We start from the raw sequence: 22,392 nt of genomic DNA on the forward strand, positions 1-22,392 counted from the left end.
CTCCCATATACATTGCACCGCTCTCCTAGCCTTACAATGGCTGCTGATAGGGGATAATGTGACCGGAGCGCTCCACTATCCTACACTTCTACTTGTCTGGTCACCGGCTCCTCCTCCAGTAGCCATTGTAAGAACAGGAGGGCCGTGCTGTCAATAACAAGTGCAGAAGAATGTCCACATGTCCATGTTACCAGTACGTATGGCCTCCATTGTTTTTTCATGGATATCACATGTACCCATTAGAACCTATGGGGCTCATCACATGTCTGTGTTTTTGCACGGACCAAGTGTACCACAGAGAAACATATCCATTTTTTTCCGGCAGCACTGATGACAAGGTGTGTTTAACATTGACTGTAACAGTACTGATACCGGGGGTCCAACATGTTATTAAGTGCTACAAAATCACGTCCCCAAGACATCTGTTAAAATAAACATAATGGGATCAACCCCTTTCATATCCACACTCAAGAGCCAAATTTATAGTATTAATGTTGAAGGTTAGAGCACCAGATGGGATCTATTAGTTGAGCGATAGTTACACAAAGGTAGAGAAATCCTTTACATAAAAGCACCGCTCTCACCCACGGTCAAACTGATCCGAGGGCATGAAGCGGAAATTGATCAATTAAAGGGATCATGCAGCATTGCAAAATTAATACATTTAAAACATTAATATATCATTAATAAATTCAGTGTTATATGATATAGTCCATTGTAACAGCCCTTGACATACATTTTAGCAGATTAGGTTATGCCATTTAGGTTCCCACGAGATGAGAAGCGCCTAGTTAGTTGGTCGGTTCTCCTAATACACCTCCTTATAAAAGGATCATTCTACTAGGCTCAATTTTAGCACAAGATGAACTGCCTTCCACAACCGTCACCACAAACCTAACCCCATTACTTTCTTATCATTAACTTTCCATTTAACTACTAATTACCTGTAGCTTTTGCTATTTTTATTGTTCCTGTCTAACAATGAACAAGATTTAAAGGGATTGTCTACTACTTGGACAACTCCTTTGTTAAAGGAAGTAATCCTTACTGTAAAGTAAAATAAAAGATACCTACTGCCCAGTCCCCATTCCAGTGATGTTGGCGCTGGGTCTACTGGGCTTGTGTGGCATTTTTGTGTCCTGTAAGCCCTGAAGCCAATCAGTGACCGCTATTCGGCTGTGATCTCACTTTCCTCAGATGACCCTCTGAAGTGAGACAAAAACACTCGAATAGCAGCCACTGATGTCTGAAGGGCTCACAGGGCACAAAAATGCCATAAAAGATCCAGAGTGAGCATCACTACAATGGCCTGGGCGCAGGAAGGGAGTATCTGTTATATTTATTTTACAATAGGGGACTACGGTACTTCATTTAAAAAGTCTTTGTCCAGGTAGTGGACAACCCCTTTAAGTCACAGTAAAAAAAAGTTTTCTTGCTTTCTTCTAGTGGAAGAAAGAATTGTATTCTTAAAGGGAACCTGTAATTAGATTTATGCTGCACGAACCACAGGTATAAATCAGAGACTCTGAATTGCTGGCCATAGACTATAGCTGGCCATAGATTATAGGGAGAAGCCCGTTTAGTCTTATGCGGCCACCGACCATCTTATCCCCACCCTATGTCAACTGACTGAGGTGTCTCCTTCAGAGTTTCAAAGTAAAACACCCCTGGCTGTAATTGTGCATTCATGCTCCCAAATAGCATGAATCTAATGACAGGTTTCCTTAAAACAACATTTATACATACACACACATATATATTATATACACATACAGTACCTTGCGAAAGTATTCGGCCCTTCTGAATTTTTCAACCTTTTCCCACATTTCAGGCTTCAAACATAAAGCTAAAAATTTTAATGTTCTGGTGAAGAATCCACAACAAGTGGACACAATTGTGAAGTTGAACGAAATGTATTGCTTTATTTTAAACTTTTGTAAAAAACAATAAACTGAAAATTGGGGCGTGCAATATTATTCATCCCCTTTACTTTGAGTGCAGCAAACTCACTCCAGAGGTTCATTGAGGATCTCTGAATGATCCAATGTTGTCCTAAATGACTGATGATGATAAATATAATCCCCTGTGTGTAATCAAGTCTCCGTATAAATGCACCTGCTCTGTGATAGTCTCAGTGTTCTGATTAAAGCACAGAGAGCATCATGAAGACCAAGGAACACAACAGGCAGGTCCGTGATACTGTTGTGCAGAAGTTTAAAGCCGGATTTGGTTACAAAAAGATTTCCACAGCTTTAAACATCCCAAGAAGCACTGTGCAAGCGATCATATTGAAATGGAAGGAGTATCATACCACTGCAAATCTACCAAGACCCGGCCGTCCATCCAAACTTTCATCTCATACAAGGAGAAGACTGATCAGAGATGCAGCCAAGAGGCCCATGATCACTCTGGATGAACTGCAGAGATCTACAGCTGAGGTGGGAGAGTCTGTCCATAGGACAACAATCAGTCGTACACTCCACAAATCTGGCCTTTATGGAAGAGTGGCAAGAAGAAAGCCATTTCTCAAAGCTATCCATAAAAAGTGTTGTTTAAAGTTTGCCACAAGCCACCTGGGAGACACCAAAAATGTGGAAGAAGGTGCTCTGGTCAGATGACACCAAAATCAAACTTTTTGGGCACAATGCCAAACAATATGTTTGGCGTAAAAAGCAACACAGCTCATCACTCTGAACACAACATCCCCACTGTCAAGCATGGTGGTGGCAGCATCATGGTTTGGGACTGCTTTTCTTCAGCAGGGACAGGGAAGATGGTTAAAATTGATGGGAAGATAGATGGAGCCAAATACAGGACCATTTTTGAAGAAAACCTGTTGGAGTCTGCAAAAGATCTGAGACTGGGACGGAGATTTGTCTTCCAACAAGACAATGATCCCAAACATAAAGCAAAATCTACAATGGAATGTAAAAGTATTAACTTAAAGGGGCTGAATAATATTGCACGCCCCAATTTTCAGTTATTTTTTATAAAAGTTTAAAATAAGCAATACATTTTGTTCAACTTCACAATTGTGTCCACTTGTTGTTGATTCTTCACCATAACATTCAAATTTTTATCTTTATGTTTGAAGCCTGAAATGTGGTATAAGGTTCAAAAAATTCAAAGGGGCCGAATACTTTCGCAAGGCACTGTATGTATCTATATGTCAGATTTCCCAATACAAACTGAATACATTATATAAATAGAACTAAGACCTGATGAAGTTGGTATACTTGAAAATCCAGTCAGATGAGTTGCAGAATACTTTTAGTATCCACTCCACTGCGGAGATCTCACACTGCTCAGTAGAAGCTGCAGCTGTCACACCGGGTGTAGATTGAATACTCTAAAAACTGTTATTTGAACTCTTTCATTCTGACAAGGATCTTTCATGTAGACATACTAGCGTCATCAGGTTCAAGAGATTTATTTAGTTTTCTTTATTCACTTATACAGCGCCATTTATTCCATAGCGCTTTTACAGATTTTCAGCATTTTATTTAGCTTACTAATAAAGTACTATTAATTCCACACCATTTTACAGAGGTGATCATTACTGTCCCCATTGGGGCTCACAATCTACATTCCCTATCAGTAGGTATTTGGAGTATGGGAGGAGACCCATGGGAACCCGATCTATTTAATAATGCATACAGTTTGAATTGTGAAACCTGGTGACAAATCAGCTTGAAACCTAAAAAGGTTCATTACTTTATTATCCCCTTACCAACATCCTCCGTACACAGAGCAGGACGGGACGGGTGAAAGCTCATGTTGCAGGCTGTAGAGCACCTCAACTGACTCACCCTTAGGATAAGGCCATACAGGGATTATTACGAGTCCTCGCATGACACTTGGCACACGCTCGCAGCGGGAGCAGAGTATCATGCGACTGTGGTCCGATCGTGCGATCAAACCACAGATGCAGAGGGGAGGGAGGGATTTACTTCCCTATCTCCTCTGTTGTCGGCTGATGCAAGAATCGAAATGCTCTTGCGTTACACCGGTGTACCGTGAGAGCAATGCAATGTTTCTCTCGCCCAATAGACTTGCATGCTGCGAGTGGAACAGAATCGCATTCCACCCACAGCATACTGCGACTGTTTTCGCTGTCCGATTAGGGCTGAAAAAATAAATCGCTCATGGGAGCTACCCCATAGCATAATATTGGTCCCGTTTTTCTCACTGTGTGTCCTAGGCCTTAGGGTCAGCACACATGGCGAGTAATATGGAGCGAGTGGAATACAAAAATAATCACATTCCACTCGGATCAATATTACTCTATGGGGCAGCTCTCATGAGCGATTGTTTTCTCAGCCCTAATTGGACAGAGGAAACCGTAGCAGCATACTGTGAGTGTAATGCGAGCCTGTTTCACTCGCACCCATTCAATTCTATGGGGCAACAGAAAAATCACATTGCACTTGCATTACAGCGGTGTAACGCGAGAGCAGTGCGATTCTCGCATCAGCCGGCAATGGAGGAGATAGGGAGATAAATCCGTCCCTCCGCAGCACCGGCCCTCCCCTCCGCAGCTGTGTTCTGATCGCACGATCGGACCACAGTCGCATGACACTCTGTTACCGCTGTGCTGCGAGCATGAGCCGAGTGTCATGTGAGGATTCGCACTAATCCCCGTGTGACCTCAGCCGTACAAAGGAGTGTTCGCTCTCCAGAGTGCTCTCCTTTGTTCTTTATAAGAGACTCCGCCATACATCTCTGACAGCAGCTCAACTCTCAGAGAGCAAAAGAGCTGATGTCGGGGGAAGTCCAGAGCTCTAATACACCACAGACTTTTGGCTTAGCCAGTGGATATTGGGCAATTTATTCTATGATTAATTATTTTGATGGCGTGTGCTGCATTATTGAAATTAATTAGGCAATCCATATCCCAAGGAGTTAAAACTCCTGCCAATTTTCATGCTATTTGTACCTTCTTCACTTCTTGTCCCCTGGCACCAGCTCTGTTGTCAGAACCAATAGCTTCAGTATCCCATGCTCTCTTCTGACCACATTTATCATCAGCCTGTGCGCTTGGCAGCAAGCCAGCAGTGAGCACACCCCTTTAACACTGCTTACGCTTCTTCCACGCTTCCCCCAGCTTCAGCATAATGTACTGTCCAGGACACTGCTGCAGGTACTGTACATCACTGTAGGGTGCATAGTAACATACAGCACCAGAACACCAGCAATGGCCATAAAGATTTGTTTGCGCATGAAGTTATGCATCCTTGGGCATGTGTAGTACGCTGATGACACTGGGAGGAGCAGCATACCCAACTGCCCATCCTCAGGTAGGAAGAACTTCACGTGTAATCATGAGATTGCAGATCATGGCAATCACACCAAATTTGCTCCTGGACTGGTGGATAGTCTCTTGTATTCTAAGACCTCTGAACAATGGACCTCATTACTTTGCTGTGGTGAAGAGAGAAAAGTCGCACCAAAGTCTAATCAAATTTGATGTACATGCTTAATACACTAAATAACCCTACGAACACCCGAGACAATAGGTGTTCCCCTCAAAGAATCCTTGTGAATCTCTGAGATTGTGATTGTTTGCAATCTAAGAAAATGTATAATTATATTGGGAAGATGAGGACGTGGTAGAGGGTATTACTATGGTCTCCATACTTTTAAGGTTCTGCTGAGTTGTCCTTTTCCTTCTTGGTCCTTCAGGGCCATAACGTTCACCCCATTCTCTGCCCGAGCTGTACTATGTTTCTATGTCCTATAAGTCACATTTCAGAAGAAATCCTGTTTCTGTATTTGTACCCCAATTTCTAAATTGATCATATACTTTGTTGTCCCTAATGATCCCAAGTCTCAAGAATGAAAAAGGCTTTTGATTTTTTTCATGAAGGCAGTGACTTTCCCAATATTGGCTTGCGATGCATTTCTCAATTCTGGATCATTATCAAATTGTTTTGTCAATGCAAGAGATTCTCTCCGGTTCTGTAGGCATTCTTCCACTTATGCATTTTTCTTCTTCCAGTAACAATGCATCTTGTTGCCTCCATTTCCCATTTGGACAGCAGAGAGGCAGAACCTCTCACGACAAGCTTATGGTCAACTTGGTTCTGTAGGCCTTGTACCTCCTACTATAATCTTTACAGATAGAAGCCAGTGTCTAAAGAAGGTTTTATTGAAACTGGCTGACTCTCTGGTGAAAATCACTTATTGAAGAAAATGCTATAGCTTCAATAAACTACTAGTCAATGTCGAAGGAAGATGATAGAAAACCTACCATGTTGAACAGTTACCAAACATTTTTGAAAAGGGGCTGTGGACTACTTGGACAACCTATTCTTAAATACTTTATTCCTCCATATGAAAAAAAAAACAAAAAAAAAAAAAAAAACTCTTACACTTGGCACAGTTCCAGCAATGTGAGCACAGCTTCTCCCAGGGCTCCCATGACATTATTATGCCATGTGAGCACTGTAACCAGTCAGTGGTTTCCAATGGTTTGCTTCCCTCCCCCAAGTGATGTTTAAAGGGCACCTGTTACCACTTTTTCGGTCTATAAGCTGCGGCCACCACTACCGGGCTCTTATATACAGCATTCTAACATGCTGTATATAAGAGCCCAGGCCGGGGGTATAACATAAAAAACACTTTATAATACTTACCTAACGGTCGTGCTGTTCGGCCTTATGTCTCCGTTGTCCGGTGCCGACGCCGCCTCTTTTGGCCATCTTTGTTCTTCTTCTCTAGCCGTGGTGCACAACGGGTCCGACGTCATACACACTCGCCGGCATTCAGGTCCTGAGCAGGCGCACTTTGATCTGCACTGAGCAGGGTAGATCAAAATATTGTAGCGCGCCTGCGCAGGACCGGCGAGTGTGTATGACGTAGCCGCATCATGCACACAGGCTTCAGAAAGAGGACAAAGATGGCCGAAAGAGGCGGCGCCGGCACCGGACATGCCCATATGGCCCACAGCACAACCGTTAGGTAGGTATAAGGTGTTTTTTATGTTATACCCCCGGCCTGGGCTCTTATATACATCATGTTAGAATGCTGTACATAAGAGCCCGGTGGTGGTGGCCGCAGCTTATAGGCCAAAAAAATGGTGACAGGTTCCCTCTAAGCAAAGCAGGCTATCATTGGCCACTAACTGACTGCAGCGCTCATATGACAATGTCATGGGAGCACCTTCACTGGAACAGCCCTAATGCAGAAGGAGAGTATAAGAAGTTTCATTTTACACAGGAACTTCAGTACTTAAGTTGTTGTCTAAGTAATGGACAGCCCCTTTAATTTCAAACATTATATTATTGTACCAACAGTTCAAAAAGCAAAATCTAGTCACTAAAACTAAATCATCAGCTATTCTAAAATATGACCTTTATTTCAATTTATGAAAGGGAAATTTTCAAAATCATAATGCGGCTTAATTAGCGCGTACATACAATTCATGTATGCATATGCAATTCATATTTAACCCCTTCCTGACATCCGCTGTAATGTACGGTACATGTAAGATGCGTGTGTATGGAGCAGGCCCAGGGGCTGAGCCCGTACTATATCTGGCAATACGATAGCAAAAAACTTTTTTTTTGTCCGTTTTGAAAAAAAAAAATTACTGCAGGATTTTTTTTATTTATTTATTTTTTTAACACGAGTCTATGGAAAATGGATCCGTTAACTGATTGCTATTTAGCCATCCGTTTTTCTTTCATTTGTATAGGACAGACCTGGGCAAGGGGCGGCCCGCGGGCCACATCCGGCCCGCCTACTCTGTGACCGGCCCGCCTGGCTCCGGGCGTCCTTGCTGGCCGGTCACTGATGAGGGCAATCCGACCTGTTGTCCGGAGCTCCAGGCTCCGGGCGGCCCGTGGTCAGATTGCCCTCATCACACGCTGCGTGCCGGCGTGCAGGGAACAGAGGACATTTCCTGCAGCGCCGCACAGTGCAGCAGCGGAACGCAGGAATCTGTCCTCTGTTGCCTGCCGGCACTTTCTCTGTGACACACACGCGCGCGCCCTGATGTCAGTACGGCGCGCGTGTGTGTCATTTGAAAAGTTCCCGCCCGGCAGGAGAAGAAGATGCAGCAGCCGGGGCCTCTATGGAGAGAGGAAGCAGCTCAGCGGAGAGCCATACAAGAGAAGAAGGATGTCAGCGGGAGGCCGTACGGAGGTGCCTGAGGAGGGAAAGGTGAGTGGTGACTAGTAACCTGAGGGGACAATGGGGGGAGTGGAGTGGAGTGGAGTGGAGGGGGTGGGTAACTGGTGAGTAATATTTGGGTGTAGTGATGTAGTATACGGCAATGTAGTTTTACAGGTGTAGAATATAGGGGTCTAGTGATGTATATGTGGATGTAGTGATTTATATTGCAGGTGTATAAAGGGGTGTAGTGATGTATATTACAGGTGTATATGGGGGTGCAGTGATGTATATTACAGGTGTATAAAGGGGTGTAGTGATGTATATTACAGGTGTATATAGGGGTGTAGTGATGTATATTACAGGTGTATATAGGGGTGTAGTGATGTATATTACAGGTATATATGGGGGTGTAGTGATGTATATTACAGGTATATATGGGGGTGTAGTGATGTATATTACAGGTGTATATAGGGGTGTAGTGATGTATATTACAGGTGTATATAGGGGTGTAGTGATGTATATTACAGGTATATATGGGGGTGTAGTGATGTATATTACAGGTGTATATGGGGGTGTAGTGATGTATATTACAGGTGTATATGGGGGTGCAGTGATGTATATTACAGGTGTATAAAGGGGTGTAGTGATGTATATTACAGGTGTATATAGGGGTGTAGCGATGTATATTACAGGTGTATATGGGGGTGTAGTGATGTATATTACAGGTGTATATGGGGGTGCAGTGATGTATATGGGAGTGTAGTGATGTATATTACAGGTGTATATAGGGATGCAGTGATGTATATTACAGGTGTATATGGGAGTGTAGTGATGTATATTACAGGTGTATATAGGGGTGCAGTGATGTATATGGGGGTGCAGTGATGTATATGGGGGTGTAGTGATGTATATTACAGGTGTATATAGGGGTGTAGTGATGTATATTACAGGTGTATATAGGGTTGTAGTGATGTATATTACAGGTATATATGGGGGTGTAGTGATGTATATTACAGGTGTATATAGGGGTGTAGTGATGTATATTACAGGTGTATATGGGGGTGTAGTGATGTATATTACAGGTGTATATAGGGGTGCAGTGATGTATATTACAGGTGTATAAAGGGGTGTAGTGATGTATATTACAGGTGTATATAGGGGTGTAGTGATGTATATTACAGGTGTATATGGGGGTGTAGTGATGTATATTACAGGTGTATATGGGGGTGCAGTGATGTATATGGGAGTGTAGTGATGTATATTACAGGTGTATATAGGGATGCAGTGATGTATATTACAGGTGTATATGGGAGTGTAGTGATGTATATTACAGGTGTATATAGGGGTGCAGTGATGTATATGGGGGTGCAGTGATGTATATGGGAGTGTAGTGATGTATATTACAGGTGTATATAGGGGTGTAGTGATGTATATTACAGGTGTATATGGGAGTGTAGTGATGTATATTACAGGTGTATATAGGGGTGTAGTGATGTATATTACAGGTGTATATGAGGGTGCAGTGATGTATATTACAGGTGTATATGGGGGTGCAGTGATGTATATGTGGATGTAGTGATGTATATTACAGGTGTATATGGGGGTGCAGTGATGTATATTACAGGTGTATATGGGGGTGTAGTGATGTATATTACAGGTGTATATAGGGGTGTAGTGATGTATATTACATGTATATATCGGTACTGGTACCGGAGAAAACACGAGTCTGTGAAATAAAAAGATTTTCCATATTTACCTGCTTTCTTCAGCTCTGCTGCCTCCCGCTCCTGACCACCGCTCATTCATTGATTATTCACCACACTCAGGACCTGGAAGCCGGAGCATCGCGATGACAGCACCGGGCACAGCACCGTTGAGGACATCACCGCAGGGACAGGTGAGTATTCTGCAAGCACAGTGACCTCCAGGAGGTCATCAGAGTTTCCAATGAACTCTGATGACCACCCTGCGACACCCATGCTACAGCTTCATGGGTTCATCAGAGTTCATTGGGAACTGAAACGAGTCCCCGAGATGCTCCGGCTTCCAGGTTCTCACACACACACACACACACACACACACACACCTGTATACTCACCCAGCGATGCAGTCCCCAGCGCTGTCCCTGCTTCCAGCTGCTCACTGCAGTGAATATTCAGTGGGTATAATTACCAGCGATAAGGAGCGGGAGGCAGCAGAGCCAGAGACAGCAGCGCTGGAGAGAGGTAAATATAGAAAATCTTTTTATTAAAAAGACCCGTGTTTTCTCTGGTACTTGTCACACTGATGTCACACAGATCACATCAGTGTGCGATCCGTGTGACACCCGTGCTGCTGGAGATAAAACGGACATGTGTGCGTGCAGGGCCACGAGGGGTCACACAGTCCGTAACTTACTGTTTGTATATGAAGGGATAGTATATATACTGTATACAGTATTGGGTAAAACTGAGTTAATTATATTAGTCCGGCCCTCTAAAACCATCCCAATTTCTCATGCGGCCCCATGGGAAAATTAATTGCCCACCCCTGGTATAGGATCTGTTTTTTACTTACTGGATCAGTTTCGAATGGAAGATAAATAGCAATCCGCTAACAGATAGTTTCTCTATACACTCCCATGTAAAAAAAAACAAAAAAAAAAACAAACTGATCCTGCAAAAATCAATTTTTTCAAAACAGATAAAAAAAAGTGGCATTTAGATCACCCACTGCATCCCCTCCCCCTCCTGAATGCAATTTCATGATGTTAATGGGTTGCAGTTGCAGCTGGAGGCCTGTTGGAAGAAAGCCCCCAGGGTGCCAATTTGGCACTTCTTTGAGGCTATATATCAGACCGTATTTTTTGTTTTAAAGCTTTCTATATGAAACAGGCTAAGCTTCTAGCTCAGTAATTAGAGCATTTAACCATGTCACATTAAATACACGAGAACACGAGAAATGTTGGAAAATAAACAGGGGATAAAGTATAATGGGAGCACCTGCCCCGCACAAGGAAACACCATAGGAGAATATACCCAATGACTTCCATCATGAACCCTAAATGACATTCCTTTGTTGTAGTCCTGTTTTAATTTAAAATTGTGTAACTTCAAATTATATTAAAAAAAATAGAAATTTTAATGTGGGTTTTTTTTTTTTTTTTTTAATATCCAATCACCCCCATTTCCCTCAATAAAAAGATAAAAAAAAACAAAAAAACAAAAAAAAAACAGATAGTGTATCACCGCATCCATAAAAGTCACTTCACTCCCTAAAGATCTCGTATACAACTCCATCAATAAAAAAAACCCAACAAATTATGGGTTTCAGAAAATGGAGCCCCACCCAAAATTTTTTCTCTTAAAAGGGAACCAATCCCCAGGATTTTCGTATATAAGAGCTAAAGCCAGTGCTACACTGGCACTATCAGGCTTATTCTCTACATACCATTAGTGGGCAGCTCTGATGTTTAGGTTTGAAATCTAAGAAAGTAAAGTTTATAAAATCGGCAGCTTCTTGAGTGACAGCAGCTGAGGATCAGATAATATCTGGGGGGTATTTATAGTTATCCCCTCCCCCTGTTAGAATTAGTATAAGTATTATACAAATCAATTTCACTTTTCACTAGCAGGACCTGTGTGAGGTCATACCCATGTGACCAATAAATTGTCTGGGTCAATGTTGGTGGGTTTAGTCTGGTGTGTATCCCCCCATACTCTGTATGCAGATATTTTACTAAATTGAAATAAAGGTTATATTTTAGAATAGACTATGATTAAAAAATATAACATTCTTAAGAAAGACAAAACATTAAAACCCTAAAGTGATAAAACTTTAAGTGCACAGGTCACCAACATAAATGTGACACCGACCATTGGCAGTTAGGCCCCATGGTTGCTTCCCACAATTAAGAAAATTAGCCCAAGTGAAGAGCCCATGCTGTGAATAGAGCACACGGGTGTGACCTCAGAAGGGAGGACAGATAAGTTCACCTGGCCATCAGCAGCCAGAGAGCCCCTACGTTTATCCAGCTGGAAAAGAAACAGTTATTTAGAAGTCATGTCAGATCATGCAATGAGAATCATCAGCACACGAGCAATGTAGGTACATTGTCCACAAACATCATGTCAACCTTCCCAACCATTTTGCATACACCAATGCATAACTGCGATAACAGCGCCTAACCCGAGCTATACATCTTCATGTGTGGTCCAGGAATGGTCCTTTTTTCATGGGTCAGCAAGTAACAGTGGACAAATGGAAGGGCGTATGTAAGGTCGTGTTTGTGGTCTGTGGAAACACATGTAAGCATAGGAACTACAGACTAGAAATGGGTTTAGAGAAAATGTCATAGTTGCTTAATTTTTTACAGCTGATAAGTAATTTACAATGTTCCATTCATTTATTAGTAGCCCATTCTATGTCGGCACTCATTATACGAGGGCTCTAGGGCCCCATCTAAGGTCCCCATAGTAGGTGGATTCTCACCAATATAGTTGTGGGCTACAAATATGAAATGGAAAGGTCGAAAATGAAAAGTTAAGGTATAAGGGTAGAGAATACAAAGGTCATCCAATGGTTATTTAACAGAGTACCCCCTACATAAATTGTTTGGTGCAAGATTTGGAATCACTCCTCAGTTAAAGGGAATCAGTCAGTGGGTTTTCACTACTCAATCTGAGGGCAGCATGATGTATGGGCAGCGAGATCTACCAGTTCTATTAAAGTGAACCTGTCACCGGATGTTTATAATACTCACCTAATGGTCGATGCACAGCAGACTGGTCGGATGGGCGTCTCCGTTCTCCGGGTCCGCGCCTCCTCTTTCGGCCATCTTAGTCATCCATATTCTGAGCTAATGTGGATGACGCGTTCTACACCACACACTAGCCGACATCGAGGTCCTACTAAGGGCCGATCAAAGTGCGCAGGACCTCAATGTCGGCTTGCGTGTATGACGTAGAACACATCATTTACACTGGCTTCAGAAGAAGGACAAAGATGGCCGAAAGAGGAGGCGCGGACCTGAAGAACGGAGACTCCCATCCGACCAGTCTGCTCCGCACCGACCGTTAGGTGAGTATTTTAAACATCCGTTGACAGGTTCCCTTTAATGCTGAGCTTTGTACAACCTCGCCCACACCACTGATTGGCAGCTTTCTGAGTACACTGTGTAAAGGCAGAAGGCTGCCAATCAGTGGTGGAGGTTATACAGAGCCCATGAATACTGAAGAGTACAAAGCAACAGGTTTACCAGTCCTCTAGTGAATCTCTTGCTGATAAAACTGAATTTAAATCAAACCTACAGCAAACAGCCCAGTAAGTAGCGCAGCGCTTGAATGAGGGTCTCTGTCTCTACATTAAGATACTTTCAGGTTTGGTGGCAGAAAACCTGCTGCCAAATTCCTTTTGAAGGAGCTAGTCACAAATGAAGAATGGCCAGGAGTGAAGCCTCCCTGCTTGTTAAATAGTTACTGAAATTCAGCTAATAAAAAGTGCAGCTATCATCTAATATGGGCAAGAAAGGTCTAACGACAATTGTGAGCCCTACACTCAATCAGGTAACGTTCTATAGAAATATAATGCATTCATCTGTTATTTATTCACTTTACATAGCCCACCATTTTTATCTCGCTCTTCAATCGTGTGATTCCAGCTCGCTCACTCTTGGTTGCTCCAACGGCTCCTAATTCATGAATAGAAATAGCTGGACTGGCCATTTTATCCACAGATCGCACTGCAAGGGAAAAAAATAAAAGTTTTTGGGCTTTTTTTAAATTTTTACATTAAGTTTTCACTTATCAAAATGCACTGAGCAACTAATGACAAAACTACATTACAGTTCAAAAGTTTGGTGTCACTTAGATATTTACTTAACTTTGAAAGAAAAGCACATTTTTTTTTTTTTCAATGAAGCCAACATTAAACAGAAATGCACTATATACATTGGTAATGTGGTAAATGACTATTCTAGCTGCAAACGTCTCGTTTTTAATGCAATATCTACATAGGTGTATGGAGGCCCATTTCCAACAACCACCACTCCAGTGTTATAATAGTACAATGTGTTTGCTAACTGTGTTAGAAGTCTAAAGGATGTTTAGATATCCCTTGAAAGCCCTTGTGCAAGTATGTTAGCACAGCTGAAAACAGTTTTGCTGATTCGAGAAGCTATAAAACTGACCTTCCTTTGAGCTCATTGAGAATCTGGAGCATTACATTTGTTGGTTCCATTAAACTCTCGAAATGGACAGAAAAAAGAGAAATTCCATGTGAAACTTGACAGTCTATTCTTTTTCTTACAACTGAAGGATATTCTATGCAAGAAATTGCCAAGAAACTGAAGATTTCCTGCAACGTTGTGTACTTCTCCCTTCAGAGGAGAGCACAAAAAGACTACCCAGAGTAGAAAGAGAAGTGGGAGGCCCCGCTGCACAACTAAGCAACAAGACAAGTACATTGGATCCTCTAGTTTAAGAAATTGACGCCTCACAGGTCCTCAACTGGCAGCTTCATTAAATAGTGCCCGCAAAACGTCAGTGTCAATGTCTACAGTGAAGAGGCATCTCCGGGATGCTGGCCTTCAGGGCAGAGTGGCAAAGAAAAAGCCATATCGAAGACTGGCCAATATAAGGAAAAGATTAATATGGGCAAAATTACCCAGATATTGGACAGAGGAAGATTGGAAAAAAGTGTTATGGACAGACGAATCGAAGTTTGAGGTGTATGACTAACACAATGGGAACATTTGTGAGGCGCCGAACAACTGAAAAGTTGCTGGATGAGTGCCTGACGCCATCTGTCAAGCATGGTGGAAGTAAAGTGATGGTCTGGGGTTGCTTTGGTGCTGGTAAAGTGAGATATTTGTACAATGTAAAAGGGATTTTGAATAAGGAAGGCTATCACTCAATTTTGCAACGCCATGCCATACCCTGTGGACAGCGCTTGATTGGAGCCAATTTCATCCTACAACAGGACAATGACACAAAGCAGACCTCCAAATTATGCATGAACTATTTAGGGAAGCAGCAGGCAGCTGGTATTCTATCTGTAATGGAGTAGCCAGCCCAGTCACCAGACCTCAACCCTATTGAGCTGTTGTGGCAGCAGCTTGATCGTATGGTACGCAAAAGGTGCCCATTAAGCCAATCCAACTTGTGGGAGGGGGGAAGCATGAGGTGAAATATCTCCAGATTACCTCCGCAAAGTAACAGCTAGAATGCCAAAGGTCTGCAAAGCTGGAATTGCTGCAAAGGAGCATTCTGTGACCAAAGCAAAGTGTGAAGAGAAAATTATTATTTCAAGTAAAAATTATTATTTCTAACCTCGTCAATGTCTGGACTATATTTTCTATTCATTATGCAACTGATTTGATAAATAAAAGTATGATTTTTCATGGAAAGAAGGGAATTTTGTTTACTTACCGTAAATTCCTTTTCTTCTAGCTCCAATTGGGAGACCCAGACAATTGGGTGTATAGCTACTGCCTCCGGAGGCCACACAAAGTATTACACTAAAAAGTGTAAGGCCCCTCCCCTTCTGGCTATACACCCCCCCGTGGGATCACGGGCTCCTCAGTTTTAGTGCAAAAGCAAGAAGGAGGAAAGCCAATAACTGTTTTAAAGACAAATTCAATCCGAGGAACAACATCGGAGAACTGAACTCTTCAACATGAACAACATGTGCACCCGAAAAAACAAAATCCCTAAGAAAACAGGGCGGGTGCTGGGTCTCCCAATTGGAGCTAGAAGAAAAGGAATTTACGGTAAGTAAACAAAATTCCCTTCTTCTTTGTCGCTCCTAATTGGGAGACCCAGACAATTGGGACGTCCAAAAGCAGTCCCTGGGTGGGTAAAAGAATACCTCGTGATAGGGCCGTCAAACAGCCCTTTCCTACAGGTGGGCCACCGCCGCCTGAAGGACTTGTCTACCTAGGCTGGCATCCGCCGAAGCGTAGGTATGCACCTGATAATGCTTGGTAAAAGTGTGCAGACTCGACCAGGTAGCCGCCTGGCACACCTGCTGAGCCGTAGCCTGGTGCCGTAATGCCCAGGACGCACCCACGGCTCTGGTAGAATGGGCCTTCAGTCCTGACGGAATCGGAAGCCCAGCAGAACGGTAGGTGTGAAGAATTGGTTCCTTGATCCACCGCGCCAGGGTGGATTTGGAAGCTTGCGACCCCTTACGCTGACCAGCGACAAGGATAAAGAGTGCATCCGAGCGGCGCAGGGGCGCCGTGCGGGAAATGTAGATCCTGAGTGCTCTCACCAGATCCAATAATGCAAACCTTTTTCAAATTGGTGAACTGGATGCGGACACAAAGATGGTAAAGTGATATCCTGGTTGAGATGAAAGGAGGATACCACCTTAGGAAGAAATTCTGGAATTGGACGCAGAACTACCTTGTCCTGGTGAAATACTAGGAAGAGAGATCTGCATGATAACGCCGCCAGCTCGGACACTCTCCGAAGAGACGTGACCGCCACTAGAAAGGCCACTTTCTGTGAAAGACGAAAAAGGGAAACATCCTTCAAAGGCTCGAAAGGCGGCTTCTGGAGAGCAATTAGGACCTTGTTCAGATCCCAGGGCTCCAACGGCCGCTTGTAAGGGGGGACGATATGACAAACCCCTTGCAGGAACGTGCGTACCTGAGGAAGTCGCGCTAGGCGCTTCTGAAAAAATACGGATAGCGCGGAGACTTGACCTTTAAGGGAGCCGAGCGACAAACCTTTTTCCAACCCAGACTGCAGGAAGGAAAGAAAAATAGGCAATGCAAATGGCCAGGGAGAAACTCCCTGAGCAGAGCACCAAGATAAGAATATCTTCCACGTCCTGTGGTAGATCTTGGCGGAGGATGGTTTCCTAGCCTGTCTCATGGTGGCAACCACTTCATGAGATAAACCTGAAGCCGCTAGGATCCAGGACTCAATGGCCACACAGTCAGGTTCAGGGCCGCAGAATTCAGATGGAAAAACGGCCCTTGAGACAGCAAGTCTGGACGGTCTGGCAGAGCCCACGGTTGGCCTACCGTGAGGTGCCACAGATCCGGGTACCACGACCTCCTTGGCCAGTCTGGAGCGACGAGGATGGCGCGGCAGCAGTCGGCCCTGATCTTGCGCAGCACCCTGGGCAACAATGCCAGAGGTGGGAACACATAAGGTAGCCTGAACTGCGACCAATCCTGAACTAGGGCGTCTGCCGCCAGAGCTCGGTAATCGTGGGATCGCGCCATGAAAACCGGGACCTTGTTGTTGTGCCGTGACGCCATCAGGTCGACGTCCGGCATCCCCCAGCGGCGACAGATCTCCTGAAACACGTCCGGGTGAAGGGACCATTCCCCTGCGTCCATGCCCTGGCGACTGAGAAAGTCTGCTTCCCAGTTTTCCACGCCTGGTATGTGAACTGCGGATATGGTGGATGCCGTGTCTTCCACCCACGTCAGAATCCGCCGGACTTCCTGGAAGGCCTGCCGACTGCGTGTTCCCCCTTGGTGGTTGATGTATGCCACCGCTGTGGAGTTGTCCGACTGAATTCGGATCTGCTTGCCTGCTAGCCACTGCTGGAAGGCTTGTAGGGCAAGATAGACTGCTCTGATTTCCAGAACATTGATTTGAAGGGTGGACTCTTTCCGAGTCCACGTACCGTGAGCCCTGTGGTGGAGAAACACTGCTCCCCACCCTGACAGGCTCGCGTCTGTCGTGACCACCGCCCAGGATGGGGGTAGGAACGACTTTCCTTTCGACAATGAGGTGGGAAGAAGCCACCACCGGAGAGAGTCCTTGGCTGTCTGAGAGAGGGAGACATCCCTGTCGAGGGATGTCGACTTCCCGTCCCATTGGCGGAGAATGTCCCATTGAAGTGGACGCAGATGAAACTGCGCGAAAGGAACTGCTTCCATTGCTGCTACCATCTTCCCTAGGAAGTGCATGAGGCGCCTCAAGGGGTGCGACTGGCCCTGAAGGAGAGATTGCACCCCTGTCTGTAGTGAACACTGTTTGTCCAGTGGAAGTTTCACTATCGCTGAGAGAGTATGAAACTCCATGCCAAGATATGTTAGTGATTGGGTCGGGGTTAGATTTGACTTTGAAAAGTTGATAATCCACCCGAAACCCTGGAGAGTCTTCAGTGCCACGTTCAGGCTGTGCTGGCATGCCTCTTGAGAGGGTGCCTTGATAAGTAGATCGTCCAAATACGGAATCACAGAGTGACCTTGCGAGTGCAGGACTGCCACTACTGCTGCCATAACCTTGGTAAAGACCCGAGGGGCTGTCGCCAGCCCGAAAGGTAGAGCTACGAACTGCAGGTGTTCGCTTCCTACAACGAAGCGTAGAAAACGCTGATGCTCTGGCGCAATCGGCACGTGGAGATAAGCATCCTTGATGTCTATTGATGCTAGGAAATCTCCTTGAGACATTGAGGCGATGACGGAGCGGAGGGATTCCATCCGGAACCGCCTGGTTTTCACGTGTTTGTTGAGCAGCTTTAGATCCAGGACGGGACGGAACGACCCGTCCTTGGGACCTGCCTGAGCCTCGAAAGGACCGAAAACCAGACTGTCCCCTCCTCTGTTGGGGTTTGTTTTGTCTGGGTTGAGGTAAGGATGAATCCTTACCCTTGGAGTGTTTAATGATTTCATCCAAACGCTCACCAAACAGTCGGTCACGAGAAAAAGGCAAACTGGTTAAGCACTTCTTGGAAGCAGAATCTGCCTTCCATTCGCTCAACCACAAGGCTCTACGTAAAACCACTTAGTTGGCAGACGCCACTGCCGTACGGCTCGTAGAGTCTAGGACAGCATTAATCGCGTAAGACGCGCATGCAGACATTTGAGAGGTCAAGGGCGCCACCTGCGGAGCAGATGTACGTGTGACCGTGTCGACCTGTGTAAGCCCAGCTGAAATAGCTTGGAGTGCCCATACGGCTGCGAATGCTGGCGCCAACGACGCTCCAATAGCTTCATAGATGGATTTCAACCAGAGCTCCATCTGTCTGTCAGTGGCATCTTTAAGTGCCGCCCCATCTTCCACTGCAACTAAGGATCTAGCTGCAAGCCTGGAGATTGGAGGGTCCACCTTGGGACACTGGGTCCAGCCCTTGACCACGTCAGGGGGAAAAGGATATCGTGTATCTTTAAGCCGTTTGGAGAAACGCTTATCTGGATAAGCGTGGTGTTTCTGGATAGCGTCTCTAAAGTCAGAGTGGTCCAGAAAAGTGCTCAATTTACGCTTGGGATACCTGAAATGGAATTTCTCCTGCTGTGAGGCTGACTCCTCCGCAGGAGGAGCTGGTGGAGAAATATCTAACATTCTATTGATGGACGCTATAAGATCATTCACTATGGCATCACCATCAGGTGTATCCAGATTGAGAACGGTCCCAGGATCAGAATCCTGATCAGCCACATCCGCCTCATCACACAGAGAGTCGTCCAGCTGGGACCCTGACCAGTGTGATGAAGTTGAGGGCCGCTCATAGCGAGCCCGCTTAGGCCGTCTGGGACTGTCGTCCGAGTCAGAGTCGTCACCCTGGGGTGCATGCGACACCTCCTGAGCTCGGGAGTGATCCAGCTGAGGGGGACCAGGGAGCAATGATTCAACGGTGCCCATGGTCTGAGTTACTGGTCTAGACTGCAATGTTTCAAGAATTTTAGACATAGTCATAGACAATCTGTCAGCAAAAACTGCAAACTCCGTCCCTGTCACCTGGACAGCATTCACAGGTGGTTCTCCCTGGGTCACCTCTAGCAGCGGCCCCGGCTGAGCAAGTGCCACAGGGGCCGAGCACTGCACACAATGGGGGTCAGTGGAACCTGCCGGTAGAGCAGCCCCACATGCGGTACAAGCAGCATATAAAGTCTGTGCCTTGGCACGTTTGCTTTTTGCGGACGACATGCTGTTGTCTGCCTTGAGTAACCTAGGAGGGTATATAGCAGAGAGTCACCAGCGACCGTACAGTGTAATGTATAGCATGCAAGCACAAAAATACAAAGTACACTTCGGCACAAGTGGGGGTGAGCCCTTGAGGGCTGCTTACCGCCCGCTGAAAAGCGGGTGTGAGGTCGCAGAATCCCGTGTCTGGGTCTCCCAGTCTCCCCTCTCCAGCTCAGCGTGCAGACAGGAATGGCTGCCGGCGTCCTGTGAGGAGGGGCGGACCGTGGGCGTGCCACAAACAAAGTGCGGGAAACTGGCGTCCCACTGTGCCCAGTGTGAGGGCTGGAGTATGTAAAGCAGACTCCAGCCCTCAGCGCTGATGGTCTGTACAGCGTCCCGCCCTCCCCCTGACTGGCAGGTCTGGGGGCGGAAACGAAACGAACTAGGCCGCAAAAGCCGGGGACTGTAGTAATAAGCGCGGCCGTCATACATGCACGGCTAGCGCGGAAGTCCCCGGCGCACCACAAGTCCCAGCCGCGTCGCAGTGAAAACTGACCCCAGCGGCCGGCGCGGCCGTTCGTACTAAGTCTACTCACTCAGCAGCGCTGTAGTGAGGAATGGCACAAGCGCAGCAGCGCTGATGTCCCCGGCGCACTAACGCCCAGCATGCTGCGGTGTGCGCGCGGTATGCCCGGGGACACAGAGTACCTTAACGAAGCAGGGCCCTGTCCCTGACGATACTCAGCTCCATATCCAGCCGATTCTCCGGGGGCTGTGGAAGGAGCACGGTCTCAGTGCCTGGAGACCGGTAAAGTCCCACTTCACCCAGAGCCCTAATGGGGATGGGGAAGGAATCAGCATGTGGGCTCCAGCCTCCGTACCCGCAATGGGTACCTCAACCTTAACAAACACCGCCGACAGAAAGTGGGGTGAGAAGGGAGCATGCTGGGGGCCCTAGTATGGGCCCTCTTTTCTTCCATCCGACATAGTCAGCAGCTGCTGCTGACTAAACAGTGGAGCTATGCGTGGATGTCTGACCTCCTTCGCACAAAGCATAAAACTGAGGAGCCCGTGATCCCACGGGGGGGTGTATAGCCAGAAGGGGAGGGGCCTTACACTTTTTAGTGTAATACTTTGTGTGGCCTCCGGAGGCAGTAGCTATACACCCAATTGTCTGGGTCTCCCAATTAGGAGCGACAAAGAAATACAAAATTGTCTGGGGGACCCCAAACCTTTGAACTGTAGTGTATGTCAGATTGGCTGATCAAATGGAGGCTGTAACTTTGTACACAAGTTTCTAACCATCAACATGAATGGGGATTCTCAAAAGAGGATTACAAACATTCCTGACAAAGAATTGTCAGCTACTGTAGAAAAAGGTGTGTAATATCAACGGGACAAGGATTGGAAACAAACAAAAAAAAATCAGCTGGGGCAACGGTGGTGAAGTGGCAATTACCACTACCTGCAAACCTCACTTTACAGAAATGCAATAGATGTGTTAAATCTCCATGTAAAAAACACATGTAATCTGCACATGACTGTATAAATAGGTCAGGGCCCAAATACCTGGAAGCATCCAAACAGCTTAATTTAAGAAGGTAAAAATTGGAGAGATTTTTTGTAAAAACCTCAATAACCAGCGCTGAAAAAAGTAGTATAGACTTGAAGTTAAAGTTTTATTAAGGTTTTTTATTATTATCCTTGTTCTAAAGAGTTAAACACATTCACATAAATTAATATACACACGAAAAATAAAACTGAATGAATGGCACCGGTTGGGGCCCCATTACCGTTTAGGTGTCCTTAGGTTTTTTTCCATCTGCTAATACAAATTGCAGGAATTCATTCAGTTTTATTTTTCGTGTGTATATTAATTTATGTGAATGTGTTTAACTCTTTAGAACAAGGATAATAAAAAAAAAACCTTAATAAAACTTTAACTTCAAGTCTATACTACTTTTTTCAGCGCTGGTTATTGAGGTTTTTTCAAAAAATCTCTCCAATTTTTACCTTGTTCCTTCCCTAGGCAACCTTTTGGGGTTTATTGCCGATTAACTAGCTGCAGAATCATTAGTAGTTGGGTCGAGCGCTTACCATTGTCCTAGGACAATTATTAATACAGCTTAATTTAAGACATGGAATACCAAAAAGACAAAAAAAATGCTGCGTTAAAAACGTGATGAAAATACAAACTAAAAAATGCAAGTAACTGTTATGATGCAATAGGTGCAGAAACCCTGCAACATCAAAAACTCTACATTCTCATTGAGGGAATGTGGCCTAAGGTAGGTGGGAGTCAACAAGTAGTGTAAATGGAAAAATGGAGAGCAAGACCTGACACCTGAATGATGACTGCAAAAAAAATTAAGCATTTATGGAAAGTCCTAGGAACATCAATAGTACAGATATACAGTAGCAAGCT

The 22,392-nt window shown here is 45.1% G+C and overlaps 1 protein-coding gene across 4 annotated transcripts in view; it reads right to left on the bottom strand.

The window, feature by feature from the left end:
* The window catches only part of PHKA1 (phosphorylase kinase regulatory subunit alpha 1), a 234,468-nt gene that overhangs the window by 20,093 nt on the left and 191,983 nt on the right, over positions 1-22,392 (bottom strand). For 2 of the 4 annotated variants that reach the window (XM_075324056.1, XM_075324055.1), the window contains exons 28-29: positions 13,719-13,834; positions 12,090-12,128 (exon numbers count right to left, since the gene is read on the bottom strand). In XM_075324056.1, coding sequence (XP_075180171.1) covers positions 12,090-12,128; positions 13,719-13,834 — 155 coding nt within the window. The remainder of the gene's footprint in view (positions 1-12,089; positions 12,129-13,718; positions 13,835-22,392) is intronic. The other 2 variants (XM_075324058.1, XM_075324057.1) reach the window with 1 other exon arrangement.

Source organism: Anomaloglossus baeobatrachus, chromosome 9, assembly GCF_048569485.1.
Source record: "Anomaloglossus baeobatrachus isolate aAnoBae1 chromosome 9, aAnoBae1.hap1, whole genome shotgun sequence".
Classification (NCBI taxonomy): Eukaryota; Metazoa; Chordata; class Amphibia; order Anura; family Aromobatidae; genus Anomaloglossus; species Anomaloglossus baeobatrachus.